Below are 17,017 nucleotides of genomic sequence, written 5' to 3' on the forward strand. Positions count from 1 at the left end.
TCTTTACATCTTGGATAATGTATCCCACAAGTGATACACAGTGAAACATCTGTTGGCAAATTGTTGAGAGATATGCTGTCATTCATCAGTTTCACATCTACATCTACATCTACATTGATACTCCGCAAGCCACCCAACGGTGTGTGGCGGAGGGCACTTTACGTGCCACTGTCATTACCTCCCTTTCCTGTTCCAGTCGCGTATGGTTCGCGGGAAGAACGACTGTCTGAAAGCCTCAGTGCGCGCTCTAATCTCTCTAATTTTACATTCGTGATCTCCTCGGGAGGTATAAGTAGGGGGAAGCAATATATTCGATACCTCATCCAGAAACGCACCCTCTCGAAACCTGGCGAGCAAGCTACACCGCGATGCAGAGCGCCTCTCTTGCAGAGTCTGCCACTTGAGTTTGTTAAACATCTCCGTAACGCTATCACGGTTACCAAATAACCCTGTGACGAAACGCGCCGCTCTTCTTTGGATCTTTTCTATCTCCTCCGTCAACCCGATCTGGTACGGATCCCACACTGATGAGCAATACTCAAGTATAGGCCGAACGAGTGCTTTGTAAGCCACCTCCTTTGTTGATGGACTACATTTTCTAAGGACTCTCCCAATGAATCTCAATCTGGTACCCGCCTTACCAACAATTAATTTTATATGATCATTCCACTTCAAATCGTTCCGCACGCATACTCCCAGATATTTTACAGAAGTAACTGCTACCAGTGTTTGTTCCGCTATCATATAATCATACAATAAAGGATCCTTCTTTCTATGTATTCGCAATACATTACATTTGTCTATGTTAAGGGTCAGTTGCCACTCCCTGCACCAAGTGCCTATCCGCTGCAGATCTTCCTGCATTTCGCTACAATTTTCTAATGCTGCAACTTCTCTGTATACTACAGCATCATCCGCGAAAAGCCGCATGGAACTTCCGACACTATCTACTAAGTCATTTATATATATTGTGAAAAGCAATGGTCCCATAACACTCCCCTGTGGCACGCCAGAGGTTACTTTAATGTCTGTAGACGTCTCTCCATTGATAACAACATGCTGTGTTCTGTTTGCTAAAAACTCTTCAATCCAGCCACACAGCTGGTCTGATATTCCGTAGGCTCTTACTTTGTTTATCAGGCGACAGTGCGGAACTGTATCGAACGCCTTCCGGAAGTCAAGAAAGATAGCATCTACCTGGGAGCCTGTATCTAATATTTTCTGGGTCTCATGAACAAATAAGGCGAGCTGGGTCTCACACGATCGCTGTTTCCGGAATCCATGTTGATTCCTACATAGTAGATTCTGGGTTTCCAGAAATGACATGATACGCGAGCAAAAAACATGTTCTAAAATTCTACAAGAGATCGACGTAAGAGATATAGGTCTATAGTTTTGCGCATCTGCTCGACGACCCTTCTTGAAGACTGGGACTACCTGTGCTCTTTTCCAATCATTTGGAACCCTCCGTTCCTCTAGAGACTTGCGGTACACGGCTGTTAGAAGGGGGGCAAGTTCTTTCGCGTACTCTGTGTAGAATCGAATTGGTATCCCGTCAGGTCCAGTGGACTTTCCTCTATTGAGTGATTCCAGTTGCTTTTCTATTCCTTGGACACTTATTTCGATGTCAGCCATTTTTTCGTTTGTGCGAGGATTTAGAGAAGGAACTGCAGTGCGGTCTTCCTCTGTGAAACAGCTTTGGAAAAAGGTGTTTAGTATTTCAGCTTTACGCGTGTCATCCTCTGTTTCAATGCCATCATCATCCCGTAGTGTCTGGATATGCTGTTTCGAGCCACTTACTGATTTAACGTAAGACCAGAACTTCCTAGGATTTTCTGTCAAGTCGGTACATAGAATTTCACTTTCGAATTCAATGAACGCTTCACGCATAGCCCTCCTTAGGCTAACTGACATCGTTTAGCTTCTGTTTGTCTGAGAGGTTTTGGCTGCGTTTAAACTTGGAGTGGAGCTCTCTTTTCTTTCGCAGTAGTTTCCTAACTTTGTTGTTGTACCACGGTGGGTTTTTCCCGTCCCTCACAGTTTTACTCGGCACGTACCTGTCTAAAACGCATTTTACGATTGCCTTGAACTTTTTCCATAAACACTCAACATTGTCAGTGTCGGAACAGAAATTTTCGTTTTGATCTGTTAGGTAGTCTGAAATCTGCCTTCTATTACTCTTGCTAAACAGATAAACCTTCCTCCCTTTTCTTTATATTCCTATTAACTTCCATATTCAGGGATGCTGCAACGGCCTTATGATCACTGATTCCCTGTTCTGCACATACAGAGTCGAAAAGTTCGGGTCTGTTTGTTATCAGTAGGTCCAAGATGTTATCTCCACGAGTCGGTTCTCTGTTTAATTGCTCGAGGTAATTTTCGGATAGTGCACTCAGTATAATGTCACTCGATGCTCTGTCCCTACCACCCGTCCTAAACATCTGAGTGTCCCAGTCTATATCTGGTAAATTGAAATCTCCACCTAAGACTATAACATGCTGTATCTCTCTGTGGATATCTTATACCCAACATCACAACACGATAACTGAAGTGTTCAGATACGCATTATTTTCATGAAGTATCTTTTGTCATGTGTCTTATTGAATGGAAAATAAACAATTTTTGTAGAGATCATCTCTCACTATTGTCACTTTTATCTCTGCCTGGCCTCAAAAATGGTTTCAAGAAACAAATCTCGTTCGATGCAGGAATGGGTAGAAATATGAAGGTACCAAATACGGTGAGCACTGTGCATGTTCAACAATTTTTAATTCGAACCTCTCATTTTGTAAGGCATCAAGTTAGTCAACAATTTATGTGGACCTTTTCCTCCTTAAATACAATGTTCTGCAACAATAAGACAAATAAAGTAATAGTTGTTGATAGATTGAAATTATATGCCACATGACACTATTCTCATCAGTAAAAGGATTATCTTAAACTATGAATCACCTTCTTTAACTATTTTGTATTTATCAATTTTTAAAAAACCTTGTGTTTTTGGTTGGGTAGGAAAATACAATAGTAAATATATTTTTCCAATAGATTTCTAGTCATACTGTTTAGCTTTTGTGAACTGCAGGTCCTTCAACAACCTTGGAACTATAGAGCAGAAATACCTGCATCTCAATGATAGAAATGAGTTGATCACACAATGGAAAATCCAGGATGAAATAATTAAAATATTATGAAGAAGATAGATCTCTAGTGATCATACAGTGGAGATGCTGAGTCGCAGACAGGCACATCAAAAGCCAAAAGGCTTCTTCTGCATTGGACAACATACACGCACACATGTCCATACAAACTCAAGTCCCATTCGCATGTCCACTGTCTCTGGCAGCTGAGGCGATACTGCAAGCAGCAGTGGATGATGGGAGAAGCAAACTGGCTGGACAGAGAAAAGAGAAAGGAGGAGGCTGGGGGGTGGATAGCAGGGTAGGGGTGGGGGACAGTAAAATTCTGCTTGTGGGAGAATACAGGGACAAGGCAGGGAGAGGAGAGGGTAGGGCAGCTAGGTGCAGTCAGCAGGTTGACCAAGGGCAGGGAGGGTTGGGGAGCAGTGGTTGGGGGTGGGGGTGGGTAGAGTAAAAGGAGAGAAGTAAAAATACTTTGGGTGCGTTGGTGGAATAGAAGGTTGTGAGATGTTGGAGAGGGAACTGGAAAGGGGATAGGTGGATAAAGGATGGTGACTAATGAAGATTGATGCCAGGAGGGTAAAGGGAAATTAGGATATATTGCAGGAAGAGCTCCCACCTGTGCAATTCAGGAAAGCTGGTCTTGGTAGGACAGATCAAGACGGTACAGGCTGTGGAATAGTAATTGAGAATAACTTCTGTGATTCAGCATCTCCACTATATGGTGAGTAGCAATCTACACTTTTCATAACACTGTGTAGACATGGGTTACTTTGACAAAAAAGTAACTCCCTTCACTTCTTTCTTTACAAAAGATCAAAGTTTTTACTTTCTGCACAAATAACTTAAATGTCATGGTGATTTATTATCACACACACACACACACACACACACACACACACACAGTTAAATATTACTTATAACCACAGATGGAATAATTTTTTGAGGCATCTCATAATTTTCAATCCCCACCCCTGTTCCATTGCAAAATTATCATTAAGAAGATACTCTTCTAGAGCCTGGAAAATATTGGCCACAACCTTTCCTCCATATGAAATCAGTTTCCCCTCTTTTGCCACAGGACCACCACTTTTCCCCTATTGCTTTGACGGCCATTTTATTTTTAAATTGAAATTGTGGGACCATGCAACACCAACAGCAACAAACTGGCACATCAAATCAGTTGCATTCTTTTCAAATTGGGCAAAACGTTGATGACATATGGTCACATTTGCTTTTGACCAAAACTCAACAGGTACAGCATCCATCTTGCACAAAACTGAGATGTGTCAATAATCTTAGTAGATGTGATACACCGTGAGATATGAACTAATAAAACCAACTAAAGAAATCATGCACCATACCTGACCACAATAGCCCCATAGCATCTTAGGTTTTCTCTGTGTGACTGATGGTATGTTTTCAGTTTCTAACTGAGACAATGATACGAGGGCGGTTCAGAAAGTAACCTCCGATTGGTCACAGTGCTGGTTGTGGGGGGAGTAGCGACGCCATCTGTGCGTTCACACACTCAACAGGTCAGTCGGCATCAAGCCGTGGTCGAGTGAACGTCGTACCTGCGCTAGTTTAGTTTTTGTGGCAGTTTGAAATGTGTGCTGCAATAGAAAACCCCGCCAAATGTGAAGTGCGTGCTGTCATAAGGTTTTTTACAGCCAAAGGATATTCTGCAGCAGCTACTCATCATGAGCTTTGTGCCGTGTACGGACCAAGAGTTATGAGTGAAGGAGTTGTCCGTGAATGGGTACGTTTATTTAAAAGTGGACGAGAAAACGTTCATGATGAAGAGAGGAGTGGTAGACCATCATTGGTGTCTGACGAACTCGTTCAGACAGTTGATGCAAAAGTTCGTGAAAATCGACGTTTCTCAATGTCGGAGTTGTCTACTGGTTTTCCACAGATTTCTAAGACTCTCTTGTACGAGATAGTGACAGCAAGATTGGGTTATCATAAGTTCTGTGCACGATGGGTGCCCAAAATTCTTACCGACCACCACAAAACTCAAAGAATGGCCTCTGCATTAGACTTTCTGTCACGTTATGAGGACGAAGGAGAACCATTGTTAAACAGAATCGTGACCGGTGATGAAACCTGGATTAAGTACGTGAACCCTGAGACAAAAGAACAATCAAAGATGAGGGCACATTCAAATTCGCCTACCAAACCAAGAAAAGCCTCGCAAGATTTTTCTGCCAGAAAACTAATGGCAACGGTGTTTTGGGATGCCAAAGGGGTGTTGTTGGTTGAATTCATGGAACGTGGTACGACCATTAATCAAGACGTGTACTGTGAAACAATAAAAAAGTTATGACGGGCTATGCAGAACAAACGCCGTGGTATGCTGACTTCCGGTATCGTTTTTTTGCACGATAACGCCCGTCCTCACTCTGCTCGCAGAACAACGGCCCTTCTTGAGTCCTTCAAGTGGGACGTTATCAACCATCCACCTTACAGCCCAGACCTGGCGCCAAGTGATTATCACCTCTTCATGCATTTGAAGAAATGGCTCGGGTCACAGCGGTTTGATGACGACGAAGAGCTCAAAGATGCGGTCACAGGCTGGCTCCAGGCACAAGCGGGTGATTTTTATGCGGAAGGAATTTCAAAGCTTGTGAAGAGATACGATAAGTGCCTCAATCGCTATGGAGACTATGTAGAAAAATAGTGCAAAGATGTAGTTGTAAGATGTATATATTAAAATATTTTTATTTAACTTGGTGTATTTTTTTAAATCAACCGGAGGTTACTTTCTGAACGGCCCTCGTATATGAGTGCAATTTCTCATGACAATATCATTGTATGATTAAAAAAAGAAAGAAAGAAAGGCAAATGTTTTGTGAAATAATTTGTCTACAAGTAATTTATTTATTTTATTCATTTATTCACGTTTGATAGATCCAGTATACTAGAGAATTGTATGGATATGGAATGAGTTATAATTATACATGAGAACAGTAGCCTACTTACAGATGCTAATAGAAAGTAAGAAGTAAAATCAGGGAATAATGACATGCTTCTGAAAGATGCTCAAAATCATGTACAGTAAATGAGATGCCAATTGAGAATTTAAAGTTTAAGGTTTAACTTAGATTTTGATGATGATGTTTGGTTTGTGGGGTGGTCAACTGTGCAGTCAGTGCCTGTACGAAGTCCCAAATTTTTGCAGTCCAATTTCTTAGACAATACAATCTAGCCAATGTCACGAATGGTGATGTGAGGAAATGATGAGGGCAACATAAACACCCAGTCACCGGGCACAGAAAATCCCCCACCTGGCCAGGAATCGAACCCGGGACCCCCTCATCCAGAGGCAGCAATGCTAGCCACCAGATCACGAGCTGCGGGCTACTTAGATTTTATACATGACATTAGAGGATATTTGCCCAGTGGAACTTTAAATTTTCATTAGCAACTCATTTACTACACATGACTTTGAGCATCATTTAAAGATGTGTCAAATGCTTCTCTAATCTATTTTATCTCTTACTTTTTGACAAATCATTCCATAAAACATTTGACCTCTCTTTCTATTTTTTTCTTTACTTTCAAGCAGTCATTCGTCCCCCCTCCCCTCCCCCCCGCCAAACCAGACTGGTCAATTTGGTAACCCATTTCCCACTCTTTCATTGGTTATGAAAATTCAAATAAAAATTTTTCCTCAATTGACCTAATTTTTTCTTAAATTACCATAACTTCTTTAAACCAATTAAAATGCATTGCTTCATTCTACATGTACATCTAGTGCAACCATAAAAACAAATAGTACTTACATCTTCAATTTCTGTTTTGACACTCCATTCTTCAGCTTTATTATCTTCTGCTTGTCGTTTTTTTGAGGTGATTTCCTGCTCTAGCTTTGCTTTAGTGTCTCTAGTGAACAGAAACATAAGAGAAAGAAAAGTTAATGTCCAATAGAACAAATGAGAATTAGATCCAGCAACATGAAACTCTGAAACACAAACACAGTGAGAGCATACAATATGGAGAAGGTAATATAAATAATAAATTATATTATTCCACCAAGAAAAAGGAAATTTCAGGACAGAAGCTATTAAATTAAATACAAAATAACAAATGCTTCATCTTATTAACTGTTCATTACACATTTTACTGCATGTGCTGTTGCACAATTTCAAACTACAGCTACAAATGCAACGTTAGTTTTGCTGTAAAACAGATAATCCACATATTTATGTGATGTACCTCTAAATTACATCAAGCACTGCCCTGTATGTAAACTCTACAGAATATTGAACTTCTACACACAAGCTGAAGTAACCCAAAAGTAATTGTGGTCAACTCATAATAGAACTGTCAATGTAACAATGTAGTTGCTGCAATGGTGTGTTGGTTACTTGGACCAACATAGATGCAATCTTTTTCTAAAAGCTTAAAAACTTTGGAAAGATTGTTTGTGCTTTAATATCTGAGAATTCCTGACAGACTGAAATGCTTTGTAAATAAAAGCGAAACGCGTCTGGTGTAATTCTTTTTAACTAGATTGCAGGCAGCTCAAAACAGATAACCTATAACAGATATTTGCAATTAGTTTGAAGTGATGCAGAGAGAGTGCCACAGTAGCTATGATACCCACGTAGGAGAGACCACTCCATCAACTAGTGAATATGATGGGTTGGAGTCTAGGACACTGATAATTTTATCAGTCTCAATCAAAATGGGGTGTTGGATTCACAAGTCACAAATGTTAAACATGTAGAAATTACTTTCTTTGCAACAACATGAATTAGGGCAGTCTTAAATGATCCTGTCCACTATTCAACACCTCCTATATATGGTGAGTAGAATCTATTCTAATCCATATTACTATTATTCTAGCCTGTATCTTCTGGTGTTTGATTATTTTTACAAAACCTACTTTATTTGCTCTTTTCTTAGAGCACTACCAGTTTCGATACAAATGATTTGATTTTGAAGTTCACGCCATCGGGTATTCACCTTAGCCATAAAGAATGACAAAACTCTCAATCATAACTTTGCTTTAGGGATATCTCTTCTGAAATCCTGTACAAATCTTGCACAGCCACCACATACATCATATGACTAAGCCATTAAGGATGGGGAACTAGCAAGCAATCTACCTAGACCTGCATGGACAAAATTCCTTAAAACTACACTCAGGCTAGCCACAATATCAGAATAATAATTGTTAACTCATTATGTACATTCTGCCTGTGTCTGGTTCACTCCCTGTCTTCTGAGTTAGGATGCTGCATGTTAACTTAGAAAAATTTCTCTGTAACTTTTCAGCAAAAAGGAAAGAAACTTTTTCTTCTTCCAATGCCTAACAGAGTAATTCGTGTCTCAAAATAACAATACATCACACCGTATGAATTTAGTTGAAGACAAAAATGTCACTCCAAAAATTTGTCAGGAATAACCCTTTCCCTGTTACAGCTTACATCTATGTTTCTAATTCGGGATTTACAAATTCAAACAGTCACAACTAAAATACTGTACACAATCACTCTTTGATATTCATAGTAAGACACTGCTGGCTCTGAAAAACATTAAAGTAATCAGGACAGGTGTATCTACTAATGTCTAAAAGGATAAAAGTAAATATTATCTCTTCATTTATCTAGCTCTTAGTCGAAAGTCAATGAATATGTTATGGTTCATGTATGAGTTACCATAAAAGATAAAACACGAAACTTAGCTGTTGTGATGAAATTTCAAATTGTGAAAATAAGATACATTGATTCCCTTAGTGAATAATTAAATCAACTTACCTAGCAATGTCTATTTTACTTTGGAGTTCCTGCTCTTCTCTTTGAAACCTGTTCCGTAACTGCTCAAACTGTACCTTTGACTCTCTTATTTTATCGTCGACTTGATGCATTAAATTTGAGACAAGAACTTCTGAAGAAAATGTATCTTCTTTTACTAAAACAAGGAAAAAGAAAGTTCACACCGTGTAATTACATCAAAAATCAGAATGTTTAAAATAACAGGAAAACCACACTAGAATTTGATTACAGACTGACGTACATTTTTCACACTGTGTGTACATGTTGTTGCACAGTGCACGAGATTAAAATCATGGATGAGTAGTTACTTAGAAAAATGCTTATACAAGTACTCAGTACGAAACAGGCCTTTGGCAACTGTCTGTAGCATGAGGCTTTAAATGATGTCCTTCAAGAAAGAAAATGAGAGAGGTGCATCAACAATCATTACTACACATTTCTTTACGTGGCATTTTGGTATATCATCACCTTTTCCAATATCATTGATCATATGCAGTCACTGGAGTGCAATATCAGCTTGATATTTCAGCAGTAAATCTTCGCTCCAGTTGTCACTCATAATATTGTGACCCAGTCGTAAGTAGAAGCCACGACTAAGCCTTTTGGTAGTCAACAGGGGACACTGATGAGATGTGGGCAGGGAAGGAGAGGGGCATGCGGGCCACGCTCTGAGGCACTTACGAATATATGTGAAGTTCTCCAATGTTACGCATTTTAACCATTATGAATATGGTCTAACATTCATAACGAAAGTGACAAAACAAGAGGAAATAGTCTGCCTAGTTTCATTAATATGATGGATACTGTAAATGTTGCAACTAAGTGCACTGGCTCGCTGGTTGTCCAGACTATAAGGAAGGCTTTAAATAAATACAGGGACAGGAAGGTTAATACTTAGTCAAAATACACACTCATCACAAAAACTGCACAGAGAACATGTAATGACACATGAAAGAGAGAGAGAGAGAGAGAGAGAGAAAGAGAAAGGAAAAAGGCGCCACATTTACAACATGGTCTTTAGAGATTGAAATCGACCTTGGTTGGATAAGGATGGAGGGACAGATTACTCGCGACCTATTTGAAAGGAATTTTCATGTTATAAACTGATAACCAATTTGGGGAAATCAAAGAAAATCTGCAACAATGGATGGAAATCAGAACTCCATTCCCCTGAGCATGCATTCTTATAGGGAACTAGCATCTTTTTAGCTCAACAGATTTCTTTACTGCCTTGTAGTACATGGCAACGGCCTTGCCACAGTGGATACACCGGTTCCCGTGGGATCATTGAAGTTAAGCGCTGTCGGGGGTGGTAGGCACTTGGATGGGTGACCATCCAGGCCACCATGCGCTGTTGCCATTTTTTGGGGTGCACTCAGCCTCGCGAAGCCAATTGAGAAGCTACCTGACTGAATAGTAGCGGCTTCGGTCAAGAACACCATCATAACGACCAGGAGAGCGGTCTGCTGAAGCCACGCCCCTCCTATCCGCATCCTCCACTGAGGATGACACGGCGGTCAGATGGTCCCGGTAGGCCACTCGTGGCCTGAAGACAGAGTGCTTTTTGTAGTACATAGTACCAGCCAAAATGCAGCCCCACTGTGAATGCTGTTCTCAAACACGGGATGAGTTGTTTGATGCTTGTAAGCAGCCAGAAATTGCCCTGCCTGCTGCCAACCGATCGGCAGCTGCTGCAAATAGGTACGTTGGAAGAGCTCCCGGGAGCCGTTTACGTGTGACACCTCTCCAGTGGATTTGTTATTGCCTGTCCACCTGACTGCGAATGATGTGTTAATGGTACATCTAGGCGTCCTGTACAGGATGGCAGAGACCAGGGAGGACACAGGGTGTCATATTGATCCCCCTAACAGACAAGTTTGAAGTGTTGTCTTTCACTGAAACCAAAACTGAGCCAGTGGGACTCAATTCACATGTTTTGGGGAAAGCTGTTTCGTCCAGTGTCAAGAGCAGGCAAGCAAAAAAGGGCATGGGTCAATCCATTGTCGGCGTTCAAATGTAAGACGAATGATGGTAACCCTTAGGGAAATGGTAGCTAGGGACAGGAAAGGACACCAGGTGCACTCAATGTGTATGCTTGGGGGAGGGGGTTCAACCAACTGCAGATTGTGGAGCATGTAACAAATTATGCCTGTCGTCTGGGCTCCAAGGTCATTTCCAGTCATTGTAGCAACTGGAAGAGACGGTCGAGAAGACCAGCCTTGTTTGTTAAGTTTCAAAGAATGTGGACCTTTGGTTCTGAGTCGAGCGGAAAGACTGAACGAGAGATGGTTCTGTGACAAGCTAGGCTGTGACTTCCTGGACTTGATGAGAACTGTATGGTCTCCCTACACATGTCTCACATCAGAGGCTGCCACTCAGGTAGATGACTGTGTGTGGGGTGCCACAAGGGTTTTATAGATTAGGCAACTCTCCATCCAATCCAGATAACAATAGCTGCAGGAAACTCAAAAAATATCAGCGTATAATTGAAAGAAATGCTTCCCACAGATGATATGATTTAAATGCAAATTGTGAGCTGCCGAAGCTTTCGCAACCAAGTGCCAACGTTTGAAGTGCTCATGAAAAGCAGTGAAGCTCACTCAATACTAGGTACAGAAACCTGGCTGAAACCTGAAATTGATAGCAGTGAGATTTTTGGGGAAAATTTAGATGTGTATCAAAAAGCTAGGCAGATGGGAAATGGAGACGGTTTAGTTGTCAAGATAGGTAAGAAACTCAAATCCAAGAGAAACTGAAGCTGTATGCGGGATTGATTGGGCAAGCCTCCGTTTCAGGGGTGGGCATAAAATGATAATTAGATCATTTTATTGCCCACCAGACTCAATTTCTGAAGTAACCATGTAATCATCGGTGGAGACGTTAATCATCCTACGATTACCTGGGAAAATTACAATTTTATTAGCAGTGGGCATGATGAGATATCATGTGATACTTTACTGAATGTCTTCATTGAAAACTATTGAGATGAGATAGTTGGGGACCCCAATCATGATTGAAATATTTTGGATCTAATAGCAACAACTGGTGTCAGTGACCATGATGCAGTTGTGGCAACAACGATTACCAAAGTACAAAGGACAACTAAAACAAGCAGAAAGATATAATGTTCAGTGAACTAGATAAAAAAGATCAATAGTGTCATATCTCAATGAGGAACTAGAAAACATTCAGCACAGGGCAGGAGCGTGTAGAGGAACTCTGGCTCAGGTTTAAAAGAATAGTTGACCGTGCACTGAACAGATCCAGTAGAACAGTTCATATTAGTATGAAACCTCTTCATGGTATACAGTCACTGTAAAGAAACTTCCAAAGAAATAGATAAAGACGCTGAAGGAAATGTGTTTGGCTGTCAAAAGAGCAATGCGTGATGCCTTCAATGAGTAGCGTAGCAGAATATTGTCAAGTGATCTTTCACAGAACCCAAATAAATTCTGGTCGTACATAAAGGCTGTTAGCAGCACCAAAGTTAGTGTCCAGTCCCTAGTGAATGGGACAGGCACTGAAACAGAGTATAGCAAAGCAAAAGCCTAAATCTGTTTTCAAATGTTCCTTTCCAAAAAAACCAGGAGAATTGCTTCAATGTAATCCTAGTGCCACCGAAAAGGTGAATGAAATAACTATTAGTGTAAGTGGTGATGAGAACAGCTGAAACCATTAAAATTGAACAAAATCTTCAAGGCCTGATGGAATCCCTGTCAGATTCTTCACTGAATGTGTGGCTGATTTAGCCCCTCTTCCAACTATAATCTATCATAGACACCTTGAATACAAAAACATGCCCAATTCTTAGGGAAAAAAAGGGCACAGGTCACAACCACATACAAGAAAGAAACGGAGCAGAAGTGATCCACAAAACTGCTGTCCAGTATTGTTGACATCAATTTGTTGTACAGTGTTAGAACTTATTCTGAATTCAAATGTAATGAGGCATCTTGAACAAAATGATCTCCTCAATGCCAACTAGCATAGATTACGAAAACATCAACCATGTGAAACCCAACTTGCACTTTTCTCATATACATACTGATAGCTTTGGATCAAGATAGGCAGGTAGATGCAGTGTTTCTCGATTTCCGAAAAGCATTTGACTTAGAACTGCATCTACACTTGTTGTCAAAGTATGATCAGATGGGGTATGGACTGAAATTTGTGACTGGAGTGAGGACTTTTTTGGTAGGGAGGACACAGCATGTTATCTTGGATGGAGAGGCACTGTAAGATGTAGAAGTAACGTCGGGTGTGCCCCAGGGAAGTGTGTTGGGACCTTTGCTGTTCTGTTGTATATTAATGACCTTGTGGACAATATTAATAGTAAAATCAGGCTTTTTGCAGATGATGCAGTTATTTTGTAAAATTCTGCACTTCACATTATTATAATGTCAAGGAGTCACTGATGGAATCAGCCAAATCATACAAATACCTGGGTGTAACACTTTAAGGGATATGAAATGGAATGATCACATAGGCTCAGTCATGGATAATGGAGGTGGTGGACTTAGTTTATTGGTAGAATAATGGGGAAGTGCAATCAGGCTACAAAGGAGATTGTTTACACATCACTCGTGTGACTGGTTCTAGAATATTGCTCAAGTACATGGGACCCATACCAGACAGGACGAATGGAATGCTGAATGTATACAGAGAAGGGCAGCACAAATGGTCACAGTTTGTTTAAACCGTGGGAGTGCGTCACAGAGATACTGAAGGAACTGAACTGGAAGACTCTTGAAGATATGGATCATGAGGATAAGATCAGAATAATTACTGCATTCACAGATGCATTCAAACAATCATTCTTCCCATGCTCCATACATGAATGGAATAGGAAGAAACCATAAAAACTGGCACAATGGGACGTACCCTCCGCCATGCACCTTACGATGGTTTAGAGAGTATAGATGTAGATGCAGAAGCCAGTAATGTTGTTATACACTGAGGAGTCAAATGACAAGGGCTGACGATTTGCACATGTGAGATGGTGGTAGTATCACAAACACACACAGTATAAGAGGGCAGTGAATTGGTAGAGCTGTCACTTGTACTCATGCAATTCATGTAAAAAGGCTTCCAGCACGATTATGGCCACATGATGAGAATTAAAACATTTTGAATGCAGAATGGTAGTAGCAGCTAGATGCTTGGGACATTCCATTTTGGAAATCATTAGGGAATTCAATATTCCAAGATCTTCCGTGTCAAGAGTGTGCTAAGAAATGCAAATTTCAGGCATTACCTATCACCGTAGACAATGCAGTGGACTACAGACTTCTATTAATGACTGAGAGCAGATGCATTTGCATATAGTTGTCAGTGTTAACAGATAAGTGACACTGTGTGAAATAACCACAGAAATCAATGTTGGACACGAGACAAAAGGATCGTTAGGACAGTGTGGCAAAATTTGGTATTAATAGGCTGTGGCAGCCTAAAACTGATGCAAGTGCATTTGATAATGGCATAACATCACCTGGTGCACCTCTCCTGGGCTAGTGGCCATATCGATTTGATCCTAGACGACTGCGAAACCTTGGCCTGGACAAATGAGCCCCAATTTCAGTTAGTAAGAGCTGAGCTTAGGGTTCAAGTGTGGTGCAGACTGCACGCAGCCAGGGACCCAAGTTGTCAGCAAGGCACTGTGCAAGGTGGTGGTGGCTGCATAATGCTGTGGTCTGTGTTTACATGGAACAGACTGGGTCCTCTGTTACAACTGAACCTCTCATTGACCAGAAAAAGTTATGTCCGTCTAATTGGAGATCATTTGCAGCCTTCATGGTCTTCATGCTCCCAAAAAACAATGGAATTTTTATGGATGACAATGCACTGTCACCAGGCCATAATTGTTCGCGATTGCTTTGGAGAATATTCTGAACAATTTGAGCGAATGATTTGGCCACACAGATCACCCGATATGAATTGCATTGAACATTTATGGCACATAATTAGAGGTCAGTTTGTGCACAAAATCCTGTACCGTCAACACTTTTGCAATTATGGATGGCTTTAGAGGTAGCTTGGCTCAATATTTCTGCAGGGCACTTCCAACAACTTGTTGAATACATGCCACATTGAGTTGTCGTACTTTGCCGGGCAAAAGGAAGACCGACACAATGTTAGAGGTATCCCGTGACTTTTGTCAACTCAGGGAATATGAATGATATCTGCATTCTGAAGCTGGATATGGCTGGAGGATTAAGAGCTTGAACAATGATCACCTCTAGGACCGACAATAGTAAGGTGTGAGAAATAATTAGTTCAAGAATAAAGGAAAAAGGATTTTCATAATTTATTGAAATAATTAGTTCAGTAGATGAGTGGATGCAATCAAGTGTGCCCTAAGGAAAGGTTCACAATGCAGTGGGTGGTGTCCTTCCCACAACCATCCCGTTATTGTCAAAGTCTTAAAGATGGGAAAGAACTCACTCTCTTGGAGTAAACAATCAACTGATCAACTGTTCTTTCATGATCAGCAAGTATTGAGGATAAGGAATCGTCAAGGTCAGACCTTCATAAGAGTGTTCCATGAAGAAGCACTCCCAAAAAAGGAAAAGAATAAGGTGTGGTAGAAAAAAAAAAGACTAATGACATATAAAAGTAATTAAAGAGAGTAAAAGAGGAATGACCAGGGCAGCAGGTGGAGGAGGGAAAGTCGAGGGCCTCTCGGAACAACCGTGCAACAACCATCCCGACTCTGTCCTGAAAGCTGCTTGAAATGTTAGATCTAAAACTGAAACATATTTTCTTGGAGGAAATTAAGAATTAGTTCAATTGTCCATAAGTTGCCTGGCATACACTGTTATAAGGAGAGAGCATTCCACTGAGGACATGAGCTGCTGTCTGTAAGCCTCTTCAACCACAACACCGGTGTGGTTCATTACATAATACAAAATTATGGAATAGTCCGTATGTGTGTATGTGTATGTGTATGTGTATGTGTGTATGCGGACAAGAAAAAAATAAAAACTTCCACGTTTTTCCCAGATTTCTCAGTTAAAAATACTCTTTTTTTCCATGTGAAAATGCACTTTTTCCCAGGTGAAAATACATTTTTTCTATGTTAAGTGACAATATACTTTCGCTTGGACTTGAAAAACTTACAAATTATTTGAACAGTAAAGCTTTTATATACTGGCAGTTAACTTCCCAGCCCTTTAGGAAATGGAACCCAGCAAAAATATGACATGTTTTGGAAAGATTTTTCATGTGTGGCAACATTACATTGCATATTTTTGTATTGCAAAAGTATAAATATGAATTTCACCAAATATCACATTGTAGGTTTTGAAGCACTAAAATCTAGATTGTGATGCACTTTTTGTCAGCCAATCATAGCTCACGTCACGTGATTCACCAACTGATGACAGCAGATATTCAGAGCATAAGACATGTGATGTAGTCAGCCAATAGCAACATCACTGTTAAGGGGAGGTTTACTATCTTTTGGTTAAAAAAAAACATTTTTTTTAAATTGCATTTTTGGATCCACAAAAGTGTTTAGCATCCACCCCTGCAACGGTTTTTCCGAATACAGAATGGAAATGTCTGTTATTCGTGGTTGAACAAAAAAATGCACCTGTCTGAAATTGGCCTTTTTCATGCAGCAGTTTTTTTCTTTCGGAGGACAAATTATTGTACTGATGCTTGGGAGGAAACAAACAAAATTTAAATGAAAGTTTGAACCTGTGTGTTTGGAAGTTAGCCCCAAAGCATTTGCATTCTGGTGCGAAGACTTTAGAGATTGCGACTTTCATGGCAGTGAGAAGCTTCAACGAAGGGTATTCAGCAATTCTGAAGACCATGACAATGATGGACGTCACTCTGGGACTCTATTTGACGCAGTTTGCCAAGCATTCGGACGACCACAGAATTCAAGTGGCCGAAAACCACTTGCCACCGGCCATACGAGCGGCTCTGGAGCAGCGCAGGATGGCCTAATCGAACAGAATGCCCTCTATGAGGAAGAGGGAGGACTAGTTTATGGACTCGGAATAGCAGATTGAACATAAGTTGCATAATATTGCATTTATATGTAGTCAAAACTTGAAACGCGTTTTTATCTAAATGACCTTTTTTTTT

The 17,017-nt window shown here is 40.6% G+C and overlaps 1 protein-coding gene across 2 annotated transcripts in view; it reads right to left on the reverse strand.

The window, feature by feature from the left end:
* LOC124544662 (DNA repair protein RAD50) overlaps positions 1 to 17,017 on the reverse strand; it is a 251,508-nt gene that overhangs the window by 123,153 nt on the left and 111,338 nt on the right. For both annotated transcript variants that reach the window (XM_047123280.1, XM_047123281.1), the window contains 2 exons: positions 8,906 to 9,059; positions 6,926 to 7,025 (listed from right to left, as the gene is read on the reverse strand). In XM_047123280.1, the coding sequence (XP_046979236.1) occupies positions 6,926 to 7,025; positions 8,906 to 9,059 (254 nt within the window). The remainder of the gene's footprint in view (positions 1 to 6,925; positions 7,026 to 8,905; positions 9,060 to 17,017) is intronic.

Source organism: Schistocerca americana, chromosome 8 (genome assembly GCF_021461395.2).
Source record: "Schistocerca americana isolate TAMUIC-IGC-003095 chromosome 8, iqSchAmer2.1, whole genome shotgun sequence".
NCBI classification, from domain to species: domain Eukaryota; kingdom Metazoa; phylum Arthropoda; class Insecta; order Orthoptera; family Acrididae; genus Schistocerca; species Schistocerca americana.